General features: G+C 36.2%; 1 protein-coding gene across 1 annotated transcript in view; it reads left to right on the top strand.

Annotated features, from left to right (window-relative positions):
• LOC126881892 (serine protease gd-like) overlaps positions 1–25507 on the top strand; it is a 90198-nt gene that overhangs the window by 15473 nt on the left and 49218 nt on the right. Inside the window, exon 2 of the mRNA XM_050646542.1 lies at positions 7076–7282. Within this exon, the coding sequence (XP_050502499.1) occupies positions 7076–7282 (207 nt within the window). The remainder of the gene's footprint in view (positions 1–7075; positions 7283–25507) is intronic.

Genomic DNA, 25507 nt, shown 5'->3' with positions numbered 1-25507 from the left:
TTTAAGGTCACAATTATTTTATAATTTTTTGTTAATACGGACCTGGATTTTTTTGTGATTAGTATGTCGGCCGTTTGGGTTTTCAATGAGAGATATGTGTACCAAATATTAAAGAAATATACAGGGTTGTTCTAAAGTTATGGCTTAGGAAAGAAATGAGCAAAATCGATAAAACACCCTGTAACTCGGATATAAAAGTCGGTAGAGCAAAAAATTTAGTATACCTAGAATCGCCTTGGTGATCTCTATTCACCATTAAAGTATTTCCGTTTCCCAATGAAACACCCTGTATAATAAAAGAATGAGGTTTTCTCCAAAAATTAAAAGAAAGGATACACTTACGAATAAAATCGAGTACGAATTAATATTGTTTTCACCAATTTTGGAAAAATGTGAAAACGTTGAATTATCCACGTCCGTCCGTCTGTCCGTCTGTCTGTCTGTCCGTGAACTCAACTCATCCGTCATTATATCAGGTAGAATGACAAATGAGGTTTCAAATGAAAGCTTATAATCCAAGGATGTTACTAAAGGTGAGACATATGACCTAGGCTGTCTGTCCGTCCGACCGCGAATATAACTCAATATTATTGTTTGTTTGTTGCGAATAATTATAATTTTAGTAAAAATAATTATTTTTCCAAGAACAAAGTATTTTATTCAATTTATTATTTATATTAAGCCGTACTAGTTCGCTGAATTACTTTCTTCTTCTTGGCCTTTTCCCACTATGAGTTTGCCGTTTTCGTCTTCCATAGCACTCTCTATTCTCCCAGTCACCATCTCTGAGGTCTCTATCTATCATAGCATTTCCTATGTGAGTTTTCCATCTCACAGCAGGTCTTCCTCTCCGTCTTCTTCCCTGCGGGTCCCAGTCCAGTAATCTTTTCGGCCACCTGTACTCCGGCACTCTTTGTACATGCCCGTACCATTTCAGGGCTGTACTTTTACTACCACACCTTTTTTGTAATTGAGCATTCTACTTCTATTCTGTTTCATATTTCCTCTCTTCTTATTCTATCCTACCTGGTAATTTGTAGACACCTTCTCATAAACTCCAATTCATCTGGCCGTATTTTACTTCGTATTGTTGTTGTCACTGGCCATTCTTCCGCTCTTGCAGGGTAATATTCAGCACTATGCCCTGAAAAATCCTTTTTTGTTTTCTTTAGTTAGAGTGTATATATTTCTCGTATATTTCTCGAGTAATGAAAATGAAAGCAAAAATGGTGTCGCAATAATAGTTTCCTCAAAACTCCAAAACTCTATTTGTGGATACGATACAATTGTGGAAAAACGAGAAACCAAATAGACCATGTCCTCATTGAAAGAAAACACAACACATCTGTGACTGATTGTAGAAGTTACAGAGGAGCAGACGCGGATAGCGATCATATATTGACAATAGTCAAACTTAAGCAAGAAATTCCCAAGCTAACAAGAAAAGGAACACAACGGAAAAAATACCAATTAGAGCGACTCCAAGATAAAGAGGTAGCAAAAAGAACAGAGGAAGAGATAAACAAGAGATTGGAAAGAATCACGACCGGGAACCTAGAAGAGGAATGGGAACAAATACAAGCAGCTGTGATAGAAGCGGCAGACCTTAGCATTGGGAAAGCAGAAAAAGAAAATAGAGAACAATGGTTTGATGAGGACTGCAAAAGAATTCTAGAGCAGAGAAACAACGCAAAAATGGAAAATATTACAAACAACAAAGAAAAAAGTAACAAGTATTATAAAGAAAAGAGAAGAGAAGCTAAGCGATTATGTAGGCAAAAGAAGAGAAAAGCACTGGAAAAGCAACTAGAAATAATAGAAGAAAACTATGTCCAAAAAGAAGTTAAAAATTTTTATCAAAGAGTAAAAAAACACGAGGGACTCAAAATAAATGCACAATGTTTTGCAGAAATAAAGATGGTATGTTGCTGGGAGACAAGACAGAAAAATTGAATAGATGGGCAGAATACTTCGGAGAATTATTAAACGATAAAGCCCAAACAGAAACAGAAATGCAACAGCGAGGGCAAGAAATCGAACAACAACAAATACAAGAAGCGGAACCACAACAAACACAAGCACCGACAGAAAGGGAGATAATAACAGTAATAAAGGACCTAAAAAATAATAAAAGTGCCGGAGAAAGCGGAGTTCCAGCAGAGATATTAAAGGTAGGAGGAAATATACTGCAGCAAAAAATAGCTGGACTTATAAAGAAAATATGGGACAACGAAAAAATGCCGGAGCAATGGAACACAGCACTCATCTGCCCAATTCACAAGAAAGGTGATAAGACCATATGTGAAAATTACAGAGGAATCGCACTGTTAGAAGTGGTGTATAAGGTATTAGCAAAAATTATAAGAACTAGATTGAAAGCTTATGAATCAGAGATAATAGGAGAATACCAGGCTGGTTTCAGACAGGGAAGAGGAACAACCGATCAAATTTTTTTGCTAAAGTTATTGCAAAACAATAGTTATGAACAAAATCTAGGCTTACATATGCTCTTTATCGATTTTAAACAGGCTTACGACTCAATCTCACGAAACGGGCTATACGAAGCAATGAGAGCACTAGGAATATCAGAGAAACTGATACGATTAGTTAAAATGACGTTAACCAACACAGTCAATAAAGTCATGATAGAAGGCAGTTTTTAAAATCAGTTTAACGTCAACAGAGGATTAAAACAAGGGGACCCCCTGTCAACAGACTTATTCAATCTAGTACTAGAAAATATAATTAGAGGAGCCAATATCCAGACAAGCGGCACGATTCTTAACAGAAGTCAACAGTGTATAGGTTTTGCAGATGACTTGGTGTTTCTGACGCGTTCAAGAATAGAACTTCAAAAAATGTTCAAGCAATTTGAAGAAGAAGCAAAAAATATGGCCTGACTATAAACCAAGGAAAAACCAAGTATATGGAAATGTGAGGAGAAAATGCTGAAGAAAATAAGTGGATTACTTATGGCACAAATGACAAAGATTATAAATTTGAGAAGGTAACTGAATTTGAGTACCTTGGAGTCACAGTTACAAATAGAGGAGACGAAGAGAGAGAGATAGATAAACGGTTGTTAAAAGGTAGCAAAGCAGTAGGTTCATTAAACGCACTGTTGAAGGCAAAAAACGTGTCCAGGGCAGCCAAGATCCGAGCGTATGAAGCAATAGTGAGACCAACGGTGCTGTATGCATGTGAAACTTGGACAATGAACCAGAAAGTAGAAAAGAAGCTAGAGATTTGGTAGAGAAAAATATTGAGAAAAGTTTTTGGTGGTATAAAGGAGGATAACGGGGAATGACGCAGAAGAACAAACCAGGAGCTAATGGAGATGTATAAGAAACCTAAAATAACTCAGAAAATCAAGGCACAGAGAGTTAGATGGTTGGGCCTGTTTTACGAATGCCACAAGAAAGAAACGTCCTAAGAGTTTTATCAGCAGGAGAACAAGGGAAGAAAAGAAGAGGGAGACCACGAAGGAAGTAATTTGATGCCGTCCGGACTGACCTAGAAGAAATGAGTACAAGAGACTGGAGAGGACAAGTACAGGACCGCAAAAAGTGGAAGAAATTAGTCAAGACTATCGAAGCCAAGGGCCTCTAAGGCCTGTAGGGCTGTTATATATATATTATTGTTGTCACTGGCCATTCTTCCGCTCTTGTAGGGTAATATTCAGCACTATGCCCTAAAAAATCCTTTTTTGTTTTCTTTAGTTAGAGTGTATATATTTCTCGTATATTTCTCGGGTAATGAAAATGAAAGCAAAAATGGTGTCGCAATAATAGTTTCCTCAAAACTCCAAAACTCTACTTGTGGATACGATACAATTAATGATAGAATCATTCACCTTAGGATTCTAGGCTCAACTTGTGTCTTACACATTATACAAGTATATGCCCGTACATCAACAGCAGACGACATAATTGTGGAAAATTTTTACACAACTTTGGAGACAACACTCGACAAAATATCAAACAAAGACATTGTAATGATAATTGGCGACTTCAATGCCAAAATTGGTAGAACTCAGCTTGATCATCATATGAGATTCACCTTGGGTCCTTTTGGTCTTGGGGAAAGAAATGAACGAGGCGATAGATTAATAGACTTCTGTGGCCAAAGAAAATTGTCTATAATGAATACCTACTTCCAACACCACCCACGAAGACTCTACACTTGGAAATCCCCGGGCGACAGAACAAGAAATCAGATAGATTTCATAATGATCAATTCAAGGTGGAAAGCCTCAGTTACTAACGCAAAAACTTATCCAGGTGCAGATTGTGGAAGCGACCACCAACTCCTTGTAGCTGTATTCCGAATACGTTTTAGAAACAAACACAAGCCTACTCCTAGAACTCCCGGGTTTGCAGAGACTGAACTTTGAACTTTCAAAGAAAGAATAAACCCAGTGTTAACTGGGACAAGTACTACCCCCATAGATGATATCGAGACTTTCTGGGGAGGTTTTAAAAGAGATATATTAGATACAGCTAAGCAAAGTCGCCAACCCATAAAAAACAACAGTCGTAAACCATGGATCAGTGACCAAACATGGAAAATTATAGAACAAAGAAGGCAACTTAAAGTTGGCAGTTTTGATTTAAACGACTATCGAAGCTTATTAAGAGAAATCCAAAGAAATTGCCGGAAAGATAAAGACAAATATGTGTCTAACATTTGCCAGGAAGTAGAAATCCACTTACATCGTAATGAAACAAGAGATCTCTTTCAGAAAGTAAAGTTACTGGCTCGGGAATTCAACCCCAAAAATTACGCTACAGAGGATGAGAAGGTAATATGGTAAGCGATATGGATGCGGTTCTGGAGACTTGGAATAAATAATGCACAGAACTCTATAAAGCTGAAACCTCTAACATTAATCATATAACAGCACTGCAAGTCTCAACAACAACCCTAGAAGCAGATATTCTAAGGTCTGAAGTCGATGAAGCCATAAAACACCTTAAAAGAAATAAATCACCTGGTTGCGATGACATCACGGCAGAACTTTTACAGAACATAGGTGAACATGGTCTCCAATTAATGTGGAGACTGTGCAATTATGTATGGAGAATCGGCAAATGGCCCAGTGATTGGTGTACCGCACTATTTACTCCCATTCATAAGAAAGACGTAACCACAAAATGTAGTAACTACCGAACCATCTCACTAATTTCACACTTAAGTAAAATTCTGTTGAGAATCATCAAGTGTCGCATGCAGACATACCTGGATAGACAAATACCACAAGAACAGGCAGGCTTCGTGAAGGGTACAGGCACAAGGGAGCAAATTCTTAATATGCGACAACTCATTGAGAAAGCACAAGAATTCAAAATTCCGATGATCATCTGCTTTCTGGATTATCAGAAGGCATTTGACTGTGTAGACTGGAGAGTTCTACATAAGATGGGGGTTCCTGATCATCTGTCAGCTCTGGTGAAAAGCCTATATGAGAACAGTGAAACCAGAATAAGAATTGAAAACCATAAGTCCGATCCTTTTAAAATAGGTAGAGGAGTCCAACAAGGATGTATTCTATCTTCAAGTCTTTTTAATTTCTATGGGGATTATATAATGAGAAAAGCACTCGACAAATGGAATGGCGGTGTTTCTATCGCAGGAAAGAAGATCTCAAATCTCAGATATGCAGATGATACAACATTAATAACTGCATCCGAAGAAGAAATGTCCAGCCTGCTGCAGCTAGTGGAAGCCGAAAGCAATAGATGTGGTCTCAAGATTAATAAACAAAAAACAAAAATTATGATAGTAGATTATTCAAATTCACTTCAGACAACAGGAGCCTTAGACCAGTTTGAAGTGGTTAACGAGTTCAATTATCTAGGATCCTACATCAGTAATACAGGATCTTGTGAAACAGAAATACGTAGGAGAATAGGCATGGCCAAAAACGCTATGAGTCGATTATCGAAAATCTGGAAAGATCGTTCCCTGTCGAAGAAAACCAAAATAAGATTAGTACGTGCCTTTATTTTTCCCATATTTAATTACGGATCCGAAACATGGACAATGAAATCGGACGACAGAAAAAGGATTGACGCCTTTCAAATGTGGTGCTGGAGAAGAATGCTTCGGATCTCATGGACGGAACAGAGAACAAATCACTCAATTCTCCAAGAGCTTAATATTCAGACTCGACTTTCCTCTATTTGCCCCTCCACCGTCTTAAAATTGTTCGGCCATATTGCAAGAAGTGATGATAATCTTGAGAGACTTATAATTTCGGGAAACGTTGAAGGGCGCAGAAGTAGAGGTCGCTCACCTACTCGATGGACGGATCAAGTACAGAAAGCCAGTGGAAAAACATTCTCTGAATCCATGAGGGAAGCTCAGGACAGAAGCCGATGGAAAGAGATAGTTGCTCGTATTATAGGGAATCACGACACTCAGCAATGAGGAAACGACTGAGGAGGAGGAGTTAGAGTGTTCTTCCATATCACTCCATGGAGTGCTTTCGTGGCTTGTTTTCCCCGTACTATTTTCATTTCTATATCTTTCATACAAGTGCCATCTCGGTTTATAATTTACCCTAAATACTCGTACTTAAAAGTCTTACAACTCTTAATAGTGTCTTCTAAACTTACGTTTAAATCAGCAACCAATCTGTAATCAATTACTTTCGACTAGATTAAATTGGTTTAGATTAGGCTAAACTAGTTTATCCTGATAATTATAAAAACATACACTTCACGATAAACTAGTTTAGCCTGAAATGTGCGACTTTATATCAGGATAAACTAGTTTCGCCTAGGCCAAAGTAGTTTGGCCCGAAGTGTGTGTATTTATATCAGGATAAACCAGCTTGGCCTAGGACAAACTAGTTTGGCCTAGGCCATACTAGTTTATCCTAACGCGCTTAGGACAAACTAGTTTGGCCTAGGCCAAACTAGTTTGTCCTGAAATCGGGTTTGGCCGGTACCATATACACTCTCTGATGATTTACGTCTCTTGATTTCGTTTCATGGCGAATTCTTATTATAATAGGCTTTGTTTATTTTGACCGAGTTATATGAAACATAAATAATTTTTTTTTTGTTTCTAGAGGCTGACCTATGTTGTTTTTATACTATGGGCCATTGCCCAAAAAATAAGAGCGGCATTAGAATCCCCCTGTCCAAAAGTATTTGTTTTTGAGCAAGACAAATCAGTTGATGGTAAATGGTATGGACTGATAAAGTTAATAACTCAGAGGGATATAACAGGTATCACTTTAGAATTGGAATTTGACAAATCGATTATACAATTAGCGGTAAGTAAATTAAATTGGTATATTGTTGAATATACAGTTACCGCCACGCTACTAGATAATAATAATAATAATAATAATAATAATAATAATATCATCAAAGACCCTCAGGTTCAAAACGACAGATGCCGATATGGATGTCAAGCCCAAGAAACCATCCAACATCTTACAGGGGGCTGCCAGGCATTTGCTGCAACTGAATACAAGGAACGGCATGACGTAGTGGGAAAAATCCTTCATCAAGAGATAGCTATCAAGCTGGGACTTCTCCAAACGGACCATCTCCCGTATTATCAATACGTCCCTGAGAGTATGCTTGAGGATGGCAACTACAAGCTATACTGGGACCGCACTGTGCTCACAGACCAAACAGTGGCACATAATAGACCAGATCTCGTACTAGTTAATAAATTAACAAGACAAACAACACTAATTGATGTGGCGATACCTAACAACAATAATCTACGTAGTAAATTCACTGAAAAGATCGCCAAGTACAGAGATCTAGAAATTCAAATACGAAGGCAATGGAGAATGCAAAGTACCCAGACGATACCTATTGTTATATCTACTACTGGAGTCATTCCGAAGAACCTCCTCGAAAGCATAAAAAGGCTGGGTCTAAATGAACATCTTTACAAGACCATGCAGAAAGCTGTACTACTCGCAACGGCCAGATGTGTACGAAAATTTTTGGGAGACACACCTGCATACCAAGTCACCTAGGGCTCGATAACACGGAAAGAGTCCCACCAGAGCTCAATCCTTTTGATACCGTAGGTATCTGGGATGAGTCAAATTTCCCCTTAGAGGGAGTGTGAGCCGTATGGCTAAATCTGGATAATAATAATATAACCTGGCAGTAGGTATAAAATGCAAACCCATTAATATGGAGAATTATGATTTATGTTTAGGATCGCTGCCTGGGGATCGCCAGGGCACGTCTGGAGCCGGCGCTGGACGTGACAGCATGCGGGACGTCGGTGGCAGGGTGTTGAGGAGGCGGGCCCCTGTCATACAAACAGCTACAGCCCAACAACAACAACAACCACAAGTGAGCCAAACAACAGCAAGAGCTCCACCCGCCGAAAGTGCTGCGCTGGAACCTCAGCCGGCGCTCACTCAAGCGGGACGACCGAGGCAGCGCATGAAATGGACTGCGTCCATTAATGAAAACATTTTGCGCTTCTACTACAAGGTGACAAACCTCGGTCAAGAAACGATCGGCTACCGACAACAGCTGTATGCCGAATTTTGCAGAGAGTACCCAGATATTCAAGTATCGGAGCAAAGAGTATCAGATCAATACCGGGTAATCATCAGAAATAATCTTATCCCAGAGGCTAGACGCGATACCATCAAAAGCGAAGTCGAACGGGAGATTAATAATCAAGGGCTAATTTTAGATCAAGTCCCTAATGAAATCCCTGATCAGCAGATTCCTGAGCTTCCCATACCAGAAACTCAACCTGATAATACACCGCAGGAAAACAACGAGTTACGTGATAGCCTAGTACACGAAATGGCTCGCGCCGTACAAGAGTTTAATGGAACAAACCCACTTAGCAGACCACCGCTACCAAGAATTAACTCTTGTAAGAAACTGGGTGCGCTGTTACAAATTGTGAACACTGAAGTCCTACCCAATTACGTCGTAGAAGCTCACACATTAGAATATTTGCATATGCTCATCTACTGTGCAGCAACAGCAATTGCTAATGTAATGGGCATTAAGATCAGAACACGACGGGGTACTAATAACGGAAGAACTGGTAACAGAATTGCACCCTGGGAAAAAAGACTGCAAGGGAAGATTGAATTACTGCGTAGGGATATTGGCCAAGTCACAGAATATTTACGAGGAGTACCAAGTAGAAAAGTCATTAGGAGAGCTGAAGAAATAATGCGGAACACTGCAAGACACTCGAGATACGATCCAGACAATAACACAGCTCAACAGTGTTTGGATACATTAAAACAAAAACTCTCCGTCTATTCAGGGCGACTAAGGAGGTACAAACTTAGTAACAACCGAAAAAGCGACAATGCACTTTTTGAAAATTCCGAGAAGGCGTTCTACCGAAAACTCAATTCCACCGTAGAAAGTGCCGACAAGTCTTACCCAAGCCAAGAAGAAATTCATGAGTTTTGGGGAAATCAACTTTCCACACCAGCTGCTTTTAACAACAATGCTAGATGGATAGAAGATACGACGCACAACTGTCACCACTACGTTACTGCTAACTACGAACCATTCACGACTGAAGAGGTCTCAAATGTCATCAAAGAGCTTCATAACTGGAAATCCCCTGGACCAGACGGAGTTCAGAACTTCTGGCTTAAAAAGTTTTGGTGTATTCATGATTGTTTATCAACATTAATTAATCATGTTATCTCTAATCCGCAGGAAATACCATCATTTCTAACTCAGGGAACTACTTATTTAATACCAAAGGATCAAAATAACACCCAAGATCCATCCAAGTACCGCCCAATTACTTGTCTTCCAACTTTGTATAAATTGGTCACATCCTGTGTAACCCGGCGTATCTACCAACACTGTGCTCTAAACAATATCATAGAGCCTCAACAGAAAGGATGCGCTAAGGGTTCCATGGGTTGCAAAGAACAACTTATCATCGACTCAGTCATTTCTAACCAGGCATTCACAAAAAAAAGGAACCTTTTTACTGCTTTTATTGACTATAAGAAGGCCTTTGATTCAGTACCGCATGAATGGCTTATAGATATATTAAGAATATACAAAGTCGATGATAACATAGTGACCTTTTTAAGGCATATAATGAGAGATTGGAAGACTAAAATTCACCTCCAAATACCCGGTGAAAACAATATCGAAACCGAAAATATCGCAATCAACCGGGGCCTGTTTCAAGGAGACTCGTTGAGTCCATTGTGGTTCTGCTTAGCTTTGAACCCCCTTTCCCAGCTATTAAACTCCACTGACTCAGGTTTTAGCATTAGAAACAATAATACTGTGGTAGCGAAGCTCAATCATCTGTTGTATATGGATGATTTGAAATTAATGGCTTCCACTCGAGAACACCTAGAACAGATGCTAAAAACTGTAGAAACATTCTCTAATGATATTAGCATGCACTTCGGACTAGACAAGTGCCGTGTTTTGAATATAGTCAGAGGAAAGGTACAGCCCGGTGGATTCGACATGCAAAATGGCCAGAACATCGAGGCCATGGGCGAAAACGATATGTACAAATATCTTGGTGTAAAGCAGGCGCGGAAAATTGACCATAAGCAAATGAAAACTGAGATAACTACTGAGTTTATACGAAGGGTAAAACAGCTGCTTCGTTCACAGCTTAACAGTAAAAATTTGTTTAAGGCACTAAACACCTACGCTTGTTCCGCGCTTAGCTATTCATTTGGTATTGTTAAGTGGACAAAAACAGATATAGAAAATCTTCAGCGAAAAGTACGAACACACCTCACAAAGGCACAAAAACACCACCCTAAAAGTGCAGTAGAACGAACGACATTACCCCGGTATTTAGGAGGAAGAGGACTTATGGATATAGGTGAGCAATTAGATAAACAGATTGCTAATTTAAGAACTTATTTTCAGATGCAGGCTGAGACATCTAATCTACACCGCGCCATTTGCGCAGTAGATGACACAACACCGATCAAGCTGAGGGAACCAGAAATGCGCATAAACCACCTTACTAAGGACGAAAAACTGCGCACCTGGATGGGCAAACCTCTGCACGGGCGACATCCCAATGAGGTCAGCCAAGACTATGTCGACAATACAGCGTCGAACTATTGGTTGAAATCGGGTAAGATGTTCCCTGAAACAGAAGGTTCAATACTAGCCATTCAGGATCAGGTTATACCAACTAAAAATTACCTGAAACACATCGTCAAAGACCCTCAGATCCAGAACGACAAATGCCGATATGGATGCCGAACCCAAGAAACCATCCAACATCTTACAGGGGGCTGCCAGGCATTTGCTGCAACTGAATACAAGGAACGGCATGACGCAGTGGGAAAAATCCTTCATCAAGCGATAGCTATCAAGCTGGGACTTCTCCAAACGGACCATGTCCCATACTATCAATACGTCCCTGAGAGTATGCTTGAGGATGGCAACTACAAGCTATACTGGGACCGTACTGTGCTCACAGACCAAACAGTGGCACATAATAGACCAGATCTCGTACTAGTTAATAAATTAACAAGGCAAACAACATTGATTGATGTGGCGATACCTAACAATAATAATCTACGTAGTAAATTTACTGAAAAGATCGCCAAGTACAGAGATCTGGAAATTCAAATACGAAGACAATGGAGAATGCAAAGTACCCAGACGATACCTATTATTATGTCTACTACTGGAGTCATTCCGAAGAACCTCCTCGAAAACATAAAAAAGCTGGGTCTAAATGAACACCTTTATAAGACCATGCAGAAAGCTGTACTACTCGCGACGGCCAGATGTGTACGAAAATTTCTGGGAGATACTCCAGCATACCAAGTCACCTAGGGCTCGATAACACGGAAAGAGTCCCACCAGAGCTCAATCCTTTTGATACCGTAGGTATCTGGGATGAGTCAATTTTCCCCTTACAGGGAGTGTGAGCCGTATGGCTAAATCTGGGATAATAATAAACTCGCTCTTCAGCGAAAAGTGCGAACACACCTCACAAAGGCACAAAAACACCATCCTAAAAGTGCAGTAGAAAGAACAACATTACCACGGAATCTAGGAGGAAGAGGACTTATGGATATAGGTGAGCAATTAGATAAACAAATTGCTAATTTAAGAACTTATTTTCAGATGCAGGCTGAGACATCTACTCTTCATCGCGCTATCTGCGCAGTAGATGACACAACACCGATCAAACTGAGGGAACCAGAAATGCGCATAAACCACCTTACTAAGGACGAAAAAGTGCGCGCCTGGATGGGTAAACCTCTGCACGGGCGGCATCCCAATGAGGTCAGCCAAGATTACGTCGACAATATAGCGTCGAACTACTGGTTGACATCAGGAAAGATGTTCCCTGAAACGGAAGGTTCATTACTGGCCATTCAGGATCAGGTTATACCAACGAGAAATTACCTGAAATATATCATCAAAGACCCTCAGGTTCAAAACGACAGATGCCGATATGGATGTCAAGCCCAAGAAAGCATCCAACATCTTACAGGGGGCTGCCAGGCATTTGCTGCAACTGAATACAAGGAACGGCATGACGCAGTGGGAAAAATCCTTCATCAAGAGATAGCTATCAAGCTGGGACTTCTCCAAACGGACCATCTCCCGTATTATCAATACGTCCCTGAGAGTATGCTTGAGGATGGCAACTACAAGCTATACTGGGACCGCACTGTGCTCACAGACCAAACAGTGGCACACAATAGACCAGATCTCGTACTAGTTAATAAATTAACAAGACAAACAACACTAATTGATGTGGCGATACCTAACAACAATAATCTACGTAGTAAATTCACTGAAAAGATCGCCAAGTACAGAGATCTAGAAATTCAAATACGAAGGCAATGGAAAATGCAAAGTACCCAGACGATACCGATTATCATGTCTACTACTGGAGTCATTCCGAAGACCCTCCTCGAAAGCATAAAAAAGCTGGGTCTGAATGAACATCTTTATAAGACCATGCAGAAAGCAGTACTACTCGCAACAGCCAGATGTGTACGGAAATTTTTGGGAGATACACCTGCATACCAAGTCACCTAGGGCTCGATAACACGGAAAGAGTCCCACCAGAGCTCAATCCTTTTGATACCGTAGGTATCTGGGATGAGTCAATTTTCCCCTTAGAGGGAGTGTGAGCCGTATGGCTAAATCTGGATAATAATAAAGACCTTTATTCATTCTATAATATTATTCACATAATGAATATTAGTTAAAAAAAAAGCTCCAGGCGAGTTTCAGTTCAGGAGATGTATAATGCGGGGCAGAATACATGTCCTGTCTGTTCAGCTAACCTGGGCAAAACAAATAATAAAAAAAAATATCTAGGATTATGTATAATAGGTTACCTACTAACATTTAAATAAAAATAAATCAAAATGTAACATTAATTAACTTTAGTTTACCAATATGCGCTTTGAATGTAAGCTCTACTCATACCATGTCAGCCAACTCTACCTATGCAATATTTCCTAATTTTTCAATAACGAACCTTCTAAATTTGTTTTGAGTAAAATTAGTACCAGTAGTATATTTATTCATAACTTGGGCTATTTGATATGTAAAAGACCGCTTGTATTGCTGTGTACGATGATAAGGAATAGAAATGGTGTTTTTATGTCTTATGTTAATATTGTGTACATCAGTACGGAATTTTATTTTATTATAGAGATACGGGGGGGTTTTGAAAATAATAATTTTTTGGAATTGACAAGCTGAATGTACATGTCTTCTATGTTTCATACTTAACCACCCTGTTTCTTTAAGTTTGTAACTAATTGCTTGATATCTACGGATACCATGTATCAAACGCAGACAAGAATTTTGCATTTTTTGTATCCGATAACTGTCACGTTCTGTGATACAGGAATTATAAATGGTATCACAGTAATTAAAGTGTGATAACACCAAAGTATCACAGAGCAATTTTTTTAATTTTTTAGTAAATATATGACGAGATTGGAATAAAAACTTCAGGTTCAAATAACTTTTCTGCAAACACTTGGCCACATGACCACCAAATCTTAGGTTTTGATCTATATGTAAACCTAAGTTTTTCACAGTTTCCTTAAACTCTATTGAAGAATTATCGATGGTGATCATGTGAGCAAAGTCTCTCAGAAAGATTTCTCTCCGCGCCGCTGAACCAAACACTATGCCTACCGACTTGTTGTTATTAAGTCGAAGACAATGGCTAGTCGAAAACTGATAAACTCTTTCTAAATCATAGTTGATTGCTGCCACTGCCTGTTCAGACTCATCAGGCTTAAAAGATAAATATATTTGAGTATCATCAGCAAAATAGTGTTGGTTACAAGAGAGAAAGTTTGCAGGAAAGTTTGAAGTGTAAATACTAAACAATTTGGGACCCAAAATAGAGCCCTGTGGTACCCCTTTATTTGTATTAAGATAGTTTGATGTCCTACCGTTGTAATGAACAGCTTGACTTCTATTACTGAGATAACTAGATATCATATCCGATGCCCGCTGAGACATACCAATATACTTAAACATTGAAGTTAATAGCGAATGATCAAGCGTATCAAATGCTTTCGAGTAATCCAGAAGTATCAGCACTGTGATTAAACCATTATCGCAGGCATCAAATATGTCATCAGTTATCTTTAACAAGGCACTAGTACAGCTGTGATCCCTTCTGAAACCAGACTGATTTTCTGGTAGAACTTTATGTTGACTCAAGTGAACCTGTAGTTGCTGATTTAGAATTTTCTCTAGTATCTTTGAGAAAGTGGGCAGTATACTAATTGGTCGGATTTCGTTATATCCTGTCGGATTAGTTGTTTTCGGTACCGGTATAATTTTTGCAACTTTCCACATTGACGGGAACTCGGCTCTTAGAATACAAGCATTAATAATGTGTGTCAAATAAGGCAATAAAAAGGGAAGGCACATATTAATTGTTAGTATATTTATTTTATCATATCCGGTAGCAGCACTCTTTATACTTTTAATGACATTTAAAACGTCACTTTCTTCAACACATGAAAAATTTGCTTCCACGTCCACACGACAATTATGACTATAAAAGTTTTTAAGTGTTAAATTAGGATTCATATTGGGAACACAATTTATAAAGTAGTCATTCATTGCCGAAATATCACTTAAATTTTCTGACAGTTGCGTATTGTTTTGAGTTTCCCTACCAAGACCTATAACTTTTAAGGATTCCCAAAGATCCTTCCCGTTTTTATTATCCAATTTTTTTGAATAGAAAGCCTTTTTTTCTCTTCTGACAGCTAAAGTAAACATATTTCTAATTGATTTGTATTCCTCCCAAGTTTGGATGTTTTTGTATTTCTTGTATAAACTCAATACTTTGTCCCTTTCTTTTTTCATAATACGTAAAGTGTCAGTCATCCATGGTGCATAATTTTTCGAAATTTTATAGGTTACATAGGGAGCATGACGATCCAGTAAGCATATTATATTATTGGTAAGAAACTCGACTTTATCATCAAGACCCTCAATATCAAAAATATTTCGCCACGGTAGAGATTGTAATTCCTCATAGAATACGGTCTGATTTATCGCCTTAAAGTTTCTTACAGTCTTATAAACAATTTCTTTCTTTTTCATCTCTATATTTATATTAGATATCAACAACTCGTGGTCACTAAAATCAACACATTCCACGACAACATCAAGAATTGTTCTTCGTTTTGTAGTTAAAATATAATCAATTAGGGTTGCCGTACTAGATGTATTTCTAGTCGGCTGATCTATGACTTGATGTAACCCCATTGTTTCAAAAAAATCACAGACAACTCTAGTATCAGGGCAATCAGTATTTAACAAATTAACATTGAAGTCACCAGTACAATAAAATGTTTCAATCAACGGCAAAACATCAGATAGAATATTCTCAAACTCGTCAAAAAAATGTCGGACATTAAATTTAGGTGGTTTGTATACAACACAGAATCCATACGATTTATTACTTACGAACAATTCCAAGCAAAGGTGTTCAATACTGTTATTATTTGTTTGTAGAACTTTATATTTAATTTGAGATCTAACATAGAATGCCACACCTCCCCCATTTCCATTTCTATCCCTTCTTATCACATTATACCCATCTATACCTATATCCTTGTCGGTAATGAAATTTGTAAGCCAAGTTTCACTAACTGCTAGTACATCAAATTTTTTTAAGAGAACACAGTTTTTGAATTCAATAAAATGTGCAGTCAGTGATCTTACATTAATATGACCAAAAGTAATCATAATATAAAAAGAAGAATTTATTTATATCTAATTTAATATGAGAATAATAATTATATCGCACTAATAGGTAGAGGCATAATATTTAAATTTGTAGAACTGTACATTTATTTTTACTATAATAAATAAACAGAAACAAGTAATTAATGGGAAAACAAACAAAAAAAAACTAGGACTCTACGTAAAGTTTGTGTTTTTGATTGTCAAAAATGGCACATAGTTGGCCCCACAGCTCAACTTTTTGTTAATAGCAAGAAATCAACAAATAAATTTTTTTACTCACTGGTTAAATTATGATTTAGTCTCCCATATCCAAACTCGTGATTTGTTTCTTTTCACCACCGACACTTGCAAAAATTTGGCCTTTCCACGACCAACAGCACTTATAGCCAAACTTGTCACACGCGTATTTATAAAGAGCTTGATTTTCTCTTGTGAGGAGTTCCATCATAACAAGTCCACTGCCTTTCAATTTTGTTTTATTTGTGAACACTAGATCACGCTTCCACTTGTTTATAAACATAACTGCCGTTGGTCGAGGTTTCCTTTGACTGACAGCTCGTTCTTGTTTTTTGCCAATTCGATAGCAAAAATTAATATCGTTTTCGGATATTTGTATGTTTAATTTATTACTAATGATTTTTGCTACCTGTTGATGTAGTTGTTCTTCACTCTCTGGAATATTGTTAAACACAATACCGTTTAGCAAGTAGTTCTGATGTTGATATTCCATCCTTTTTTTAGAGGAATTAGACGTGTCTCTTAGTTTTTCTATCTCGCTTTTGATACTGTTAAGGGATCTATTAAAATTATCTTCCAGCATTTTAATTCTTTCTAAGATATTCTTACTACTGGAATTGGGTTTGGAACTCTCATCCATATTTTGTTCTCCTATAAGCGATTTATATTGTTGAATATACAGTTACCGCCACGCTACTAGACATACGGTTACATTGAGCCAATACAGTCTTGGACCCTTCACTTGTTGCACTGTTTACTTTTATGTCTAGTGACGTCTAAAACGTCAGAAAATGTGTAGAAACCACATAAAAACCAATATAAACATAGAAGGTTGACAGTTCATAGAACAGTAGGTGTATTGTAAAGTAGGGTAACAATACTATTAATTAATATATTTTTTGAATGGAAAAACAATTATTTAGAATAGTTTCATGACATTCACGTGACATGACAGACATGAAAGTCACCGGTGAGAACGGGCCGCGAATTTACAAAACCTATACTATTTCAGTCATGGGGGCGACTGAATTCGAGTAGGTTTTGTATGCAGAATATTAGTTACATACCCTATTCTATTTCGGTCCAGAAATTAACTGTATCGGTGTAGGATTTGAAAGCGAAATTTTTTATTATTATTGAGCAAATGTCTATACTGTTTCAGTCATGTAAGTAAAACTAATCAAATATTTACTAATATAAGTGAATATAATATAAGTGAATTTATCATTATACGCTCTGAGCTTCGCTGGTGTCGCTCCTAGCGGTTACTAATTCAACTTTCACCGGTAATTTTTAAATTTATTATTTAATTGTTATCGCTTAATATTTACAACGCTAAAAAGTAATTAAATTGTAATAGATTTTTTTAAGATTTTGCTAATCATTTTGACGTTCTATTGATGAAATATTAATTTCTTACTTCGGATACTTTCACAATTATCATGTAGATGGCGCCAAGATTAATTTATAATTACATATTACAGAACATTAAAAAACGCAAATTCAGTATTTAAAACGTAAGTATATTTAAGGTAAAAATATAAACCACAGCTTTGATCAACTAATATTTTTTATAATTAATGTTTTTAATTTTAATTTAAAATTAATCATTTGACATTTATGTCAAATTTCCGGTAAACGTTTACAGACTTGTCACTACTGGCGCTCACGAATTTATAAATATCCCCTCTACGTACGAGCTCACAGCGTATATCATAAAATCAAACCGCTTTTAGAACCAGTTATAGCAAATTTTCAGAAAATTCCAATAACATAAAAACTATCCGTGGATGAACAAGTTATTCCTTTCAAAGGAAAACATAGTCTAAAAATGTATATAAAAAAATAAACCAGTGGGACTATAAAGCGTTTCTCCTATGTTTTGAAAATTAAAATGAATAATATATATTTGGATAATATTAAAAATTAAAAACAAATGAATAATTACTAATATACGAATATATACAGTATGTTTCTGTAAGTTGGAACCATATGGAAAACTTTTTTATTATTGATTTTACGAAAAAAAGAAACATATTCTTCATAAAAAGTTCTGCATGGTCTAAAACCGAAGATGCATCATCTGATATTACTTTTGCATTATTACATCTGATATTACTACATACTAGTAAGTTTTATTAATAGTACAATATGAGAAATGTCAAAAAATATGAATTTCTGTTAAGAGTAAAGTATCTTTAGAGAAAAAATTTCAATTTTTTTTCAACTAGAAGAATGTAGTTGCATATTAGAAAATTATTTTTAAGTCCAAACAAATTTTCGTAATAACAATTTTCAATCTTGTGAAATATATAAGTGTACTTTACTTTTGAGACAAATTCATATTTTTTGACATCCCTCGTATACTACTGAAAAAGCTTGATATCAGATGATTGCATCTTCGGTTTTAGACCATGCAGAACTTTTTATGAAGAATATATTTTTTTCGTAAAATCAATAATAACAAAGTTTTCCATATGGTTCCAACTTACAGAGATATACTGTATATATTCGTACATTAGTAATTATTCATTTGTTTTTAATTTTTAATATTATCCAAATATATATTATTAATTTTAATTTTCAAAACATATCTAAATTTTATGATATAATAATATATCCACTTAGTAAATATTTGATTAGTTTTACTTACATGACTGAAACAGACATTTGCTCAATAATAATAAAAAATTTCGCTTACAAATCCTACACCGATACAGTTAATTTCTGGACCGAAATAGCATAGGATATGTAACTAATATTCTGCATACAATCTACTCGAATTCAGTCGCCCCCGTGACTGAAATCGTATAGGTTTTATAAATTCGCGAACGGGCCGGATTAGCCCAAGCCTAGCAATTAGGTACCCGTGTGTCTACTAGCGTGGCGCTTACTGCATATGCAGTGCTAGTCGAAAGTCCCTTCCCCTCTCGAATATTTTGAACGGTTAGACTTATAATAGTTAAATTCAGAGAGAGAAATTAATAGATCAGGGTATTTATCAATAAAAACACCGAAATAAATAGATTTTTTCTAACAATAAAACACTGAAAACGTTTGTTTTCTATACTTCCACAAAATTTATTATAATAACTATGTGACTACAGCTGTTTCGGCAGAGTGCGTTTCTCAAGTGATTTAGTTTACTATGTGTTTGCCTTTTTAAAGTCTTTAACTGAAGAGGTTGAGGAGTGGGGATCTGTTTGTCTCGAGTTGGTCATTCAGAATTATATCTGTATTTTGTAATTTATTAATTTCCATAGATTCTAATAAAGATAGCTTAATGCCTTTATTTTGAATAAGCAGAATTTGAAACTCTTCATTAAAAGAATGATTATGATCTAGATCTAGAAGGTGACGTGCGTATGTAGAAGTGTCTGTTTTTCTATTGTTAAAAGCCCTTTTGTGTTCTGCCATCCGTTTGTCTCAAAGGTTCTGCCAGATTGACCGATGTAAGTTTTCGGACAGTCACCACAAGTTAGTTTGTAGACACCATTCTGTAGTTGTTTTCTCTTTCGGCTCTTATTGTTCTTAATATATTTGCTTAAGTTGTTGTTAGTTCTGAAAGCTGGTGTTATTCCTTTCTTTTTTTATGTATCTGGCTATTTTTGTTGTTATCTTGCCAGTATATGTGATAGAGCAGAATTGAAGGTACTGGGTTCTTTCTGTATTGGTGGATAGACTAATTTCATGGCTTTCTTATGGAGTTTTTGGTTTAAAATTTTATTGTTTGTTCGTTATAGCCATTGTTTACTGCTATTTGTTTAATGATGTTTAGTTCTATTTCGAAGTTATTTTTTGACATGGGAATTTCTGTCAGTCTATGTATCATGCTATGGTAGGCTGCTCATTTGTGTTGTGTAGGATGGGATGAAGAATTGTGTATAACTGTGTCAGTATGGGTAGGTTTATGATATACGGAGAACTCATGTTTGTTGTGTAGTCTGGTAATTGTTACATCTAGAAAGTTTATGGACTTATTATGTTCTGTTTCTATTGTAAACTTAATATTACTATGAAGTGAATTAATGTATGATAGAAATTGGTCAAGTTGCCTGTTAGTTTCTGTAAAGCATACTAGTATATCATCCACGTATCTCCACCAATATAAGAACTGTTTAAATACGGGATGTTTAGAAATAGTTGTTTCAAGCTGGTTCATAAATATATCTGATAGCAATGGGCTTACCCAATAGGATTACCCATAATAAGTCCTGCACTGTTGTTTGTGTATATTTGATTATTGAATTCAAAATAGTCTTGATTTATGCAAATTTCAAGAAGGTGTAAAATTTCAGATGCAATGATCGGATTTGTACTATTATGGTCTAAAAGATTTTTAACTAGAACAAAAGTTTCTCTAGGAGGAACACTAGGAAAAGGATTTTTTACGTCAAATGAAATTAGTCTGGAGTTCTTGGGCCATTGAAAATATTGTAGTTTATTAACTAATTCTAGTGTATTTTTTACGGTGAATTTAGGTGAAAATTTAGTGTATTATGTAATAATATCTGACAGTTTTTTTGAAAGTTTATATGACGGAGCTGTATAAAAAGAAACTGCAGGCCTTATTGGGTGGTCAGGTTTGTGTAGTTTAATAAAAGAGTATAATTTAGGAGGTTGTGGGTTCATATTATCAAGGCATTTCTGTTCTGTTGGACTTAATATTCATTTTGAATTTTCAATGGCTAGTTTAATTTGTTTTCGGTAGGTATTTTTCTGTGGGGTCTTTGTTTAGTGTTATACTATTTTGGTTATTTAAAAATTCTATTGTTTTGTTATTATAGTTTATAGTCTCTTTTATCTATAGCAATAGTAGTGTTACCTTTGTCTGCTTTTGTAAATATTATGTCATGTTTTATGAATTTATTTTTAATTGATGTGTTTTAGTGTTTTATTGTTAGATAAAATCAACTTCCATCAAGTAACGGTCGAATCCATCAATTAAATAAAATTTTAAATACAGCACACTAGAGACCTAGAGTCTACTATTCGCGGTGTGCAAGTACTTGGAAGGGATACGTGAAACGATCGTGCGCGAATAGCGGAGAAATATTGCAACTTTCTTAAATAATTCATATTGTCAATTGAAATTGTCAAATTGACGTACATTTCATATCTACTGTCATTGAAGGAGAAAAATTATATGTTGCTCCATAATATTGATATGATATGCAATTATTATATAAAGGTAAATTTAACTAATTATATTTTGCTTGCAGTACTGCATTTTAATAACGAATTTTATTTATTACATACAATTGTTTACGTTTTCATCAGATAACCTGAATCTTATTTTTTCTTCTTATTATTTTTTTGGGCTATGGCCTTGACAATTATCCAGCAACCAGGACTAACGTAATTGGTCAATACAATTAATAGTGCGAATAAAAGTGCAGAGCGTAGAAATAGGTGTCGCTTTGCGCAACTTGCACGGTCCCAATAGAAAAATGGGTGAAAATGCATAATTGCTTTTTAAAGTGCATAAAATCATCCAAAAGTGCATAAACATGTCAAAATAAGCATATCAAGGGCCAGATTTTGTTATTCGGGGGTTTTTGGGATCGCTGAACACGACTACGCCATCAGAAGCGACTCCCGGAGCACCTGGTGCCCGGTGATACTTCTAAGACACGTCATCTTCTGAAGTTTCGAGGGTTTTGGGCATTAAATTGATGCAAACAGATTACTTGGGTAGTTTTTGGGGTTGGTAAAAAGGAATTCGCCATCAGAACCGAGACCCGGAGCACCTGGTGTCTAGGGTCGCATCATCCTTCTAGAGTTTCGAGCGAGATCGGCACTAAATTGATGTAAACGGATACATTCCACTGGATATATTTCACGCATTAAACATGGTTTTTTTATTAAGAGCGTTTGTGGGCACGATATTATAGGGATTATTTCATTCATAGAGATTCTGACCAATAGAAACCTACAAGAATAAAAATTACAGCGGGAATTTTTAATGATTTTAACTGCCAATCGTGTAGTAAGATTTTTCATCACGTGTTTAATTCTGTCCAATCAGATTATTATTATAGTGGGAATTTTCTACTTTCACTATTACAGTGGGAATAATTTTTAGGTGGTAGATTGTTTCTGTTTAATTACGAGTTTTCTAGTTTTGACAACTGTCACATTTAAGAAAATATATCATAATAAACTTTTAGTCCTCCATCGAATGTCAAATTGTCACGAGGACAACCAAATCGGCAATTTTAAACGCTCGAGTTTACTTCGATAAGATTATTTCATGAATAAAACAACTGTATTTATAAATAATTTTAACTGATGTTTTATTAATATCTTCGTCTGACTATTTGCTAAATTGTGCTGTTCACTTTGACAAGTTAAAAAACATGTTTCAATTAATTGGGATACATGTCACTGAATGTTTTTATACAAAGACTTGAATTTTGTATGTAAGTATTAAAAAATAACCTGTCGAATATCACACGATAGTAAGAATAAATAAGAAAATAATGCTCCAATTTTTGTCTCAAACTTGTTTCCATTCGGCAATAGCCACTCGAGCCGTCCGGGCTCTCATGTCTATTACTAGGCAACAAGTTTTCAAAAAATTGTCGCATTATCGTCAATTTATTCTCACTCTCTTTTGATATTAATGTTGGCAACTTTTTTTGATAATTTCCTGTCGTCGATGAAGTATTTCACTCCCTTTCGGGTCGTGAAATTAAAACTGTCAATGTGTTACTCGATCGGGATACAAATCGATAATTTTAGAGCTCTCGTGTAATTACTACAGAAAATGGCATTCAACAAAAATCAAAGAACGAGATCGGTCCTGCATCGATAACTATAATGTTGTATTCAACGTGTGCTCCGAATATTTTTAATATTAACAAAGTTTAAAATACGTTATAAATTGTGAATCTCAGTGATATATTGAAATAAACTGTAAGTGTACAAACTCTTTATATAATCTCCAGTTAAATTAGCATTAAAGTCAGCAAATTGCAATTAATTGTTATTGTTGTCAATAAACAAATCCAGTTTTACCAGCAAAATAACCGCTTTTAGTAAAGACCGATACACCTGTTTTAGCAGGTGTACAGGGTCGGACTTACTTTTCACTTAACGTTATCGAAATGGATTCAAACATGGAATCACACAACAGTTCTACAATACAAGACCATCAAAGTCAAATAAACGCATCACAGTCATACTCTTTGGCAGCGTCGAGAGTGCAATTTCCCTTAAAGTCCCAAGCAATTATCTTTAGTGCCTTAGAAAACACCAAACTTCAAGACTACCTTCTCCCACTTGGAAATGTAATTCAACCGAAAAATATAATCTTCTCTTCTAGATTATCTAATAATCGCATATGTATGTATTTATCCAATAAACAAATAGTGGATGATTTTATGAATAATCATGGTCAAATAGAAATACAAGGTGAAATTGTCAGAGCAAGAAGGTTAGTTACACCAGCGGAACGACTTGTACTCTCCGGCGTATGTCCTTCAATACCGCACGACTTGCTAATCAATGAGTTACAAAAAATCGGCATAGTTCCTGTCTCCCCCACGACATTTCTCAAAATTAGTGCTTCTATGCCTGAGTACAATCACATCCTTAGTTTTCGAAGACAAATCTATATCAGTCCTCACAGTCTAACACTACCAGAGTCATTTACTCTTGTTTTTGACAACACGATATATAGAATATTCATTTCTCAAGACAGTTTAGTTTCCTTTAGAAGCAAGAAGCCAGGTCACATTGCATCACAGTGCTCCGAACCACTAGCTCAACTAAACCACAACCAAAACAATGAAGCGTCGGTATCCAGCGCAACAAATATATCTTTGCAAGCACCCAATGATACAAACCCTTCTCAGTGTGAACAAATGTCTATTTCTAATGTCCCGGAGATACCTAGCCAAGTAGATGCATTAACTAAGGACAGTCACATAAATAATCAACCAAAACGTAACTTTGATGAAATTATTTCACCTGAAGCATCTTCAAAAGAATATAACATTTTTCCACCACCTAAAGTCCAAGCAAAATTTAAAAAATCTGAAATTAGTTCAGCAAGCACTTCTGAATGCTCATTTTCACTCTTACTTGACCCTGCTAAAAACTTCATAGAAAATCCCCCTCTACCTTTCCCTCTAAACTTTGATCAACTTAACGCGCTCCTAACGAATATCACTGGATCAACAGATCCTATAACCTCAATTCAAGAATATACCACAGACCTATCAGCTTTGTCCCATATGCTCGGCCGAGTTTACCCCCATTTAAAGGAAAGATCCATAAAACGAAAATTTACGTCCATAAAGAAAAAAATAAATAGTTATCTTGGCAGTGAGGCATCGGACTGGGAAAGTGACACATCTCAATTAAGCCAACATTAATATTCAAGTTTCTACTTCAAAATAATATTCATGGATTTTGTTCATCGCCTTGCTATGCTCCTACATCTTTCTATAAATTCCAGCATCTATACTGCAGAGCTCTTTGGTTTGTGTTTAAAGCCATCAAACATATATATATATATATATATATATATATATATATATATATATATATATATATATATATATATATATATATATATATATATATATAAAATCAAACAGATGAAATAGAGAATGTGGAAAAATCCCCTTACGAACAATTCACACATCCACCATTTCGGGTTGGGAAAAATTTTTCGAATAGAATCAAAGATCCAAACATCAGTTCTTAGAAATGTGTTTCGCCCTCTTCAACCTCTCTGGGCTTATCAATAAAGATGAGAGGTTGAATATCTTTAGACACATTCCAATCAAAAAACAACATTCGAGACCTAGACATAGAAGGTGCGTAAATCTACGGCAAGTCCGACAATGACAGTCTCAAGTTTTAATTCCCTAATTACTTAAAGTAAGTAAAATCTATGTTTAAAAACATGAGATGTAGATCCTTGAAACACACTCAGTGATCAAAGGATCCAAGGTTAATGGTTTGACGACCACTCGTACGAAATCAAACAGATGAAATAGAGAATGTGGAAAAATCCCCTTACGAAC

This window comes from Diabrotica virgifera, chromosome 3 (assembly GCF_917563875.1).
Source record: "Diabrotica virgifera virgifera chromosome 3, PGI_DIABVI_V3a".
NCBI lineage: Eukaryota > Metazoa > Arthropoda > Insecta > Coleoptera > Chrysomelidae > Diabrotica > Diabrotica virgifera.
This window is presented reverse-complemented; position numbering and strand designations above follow the sequence as displayed.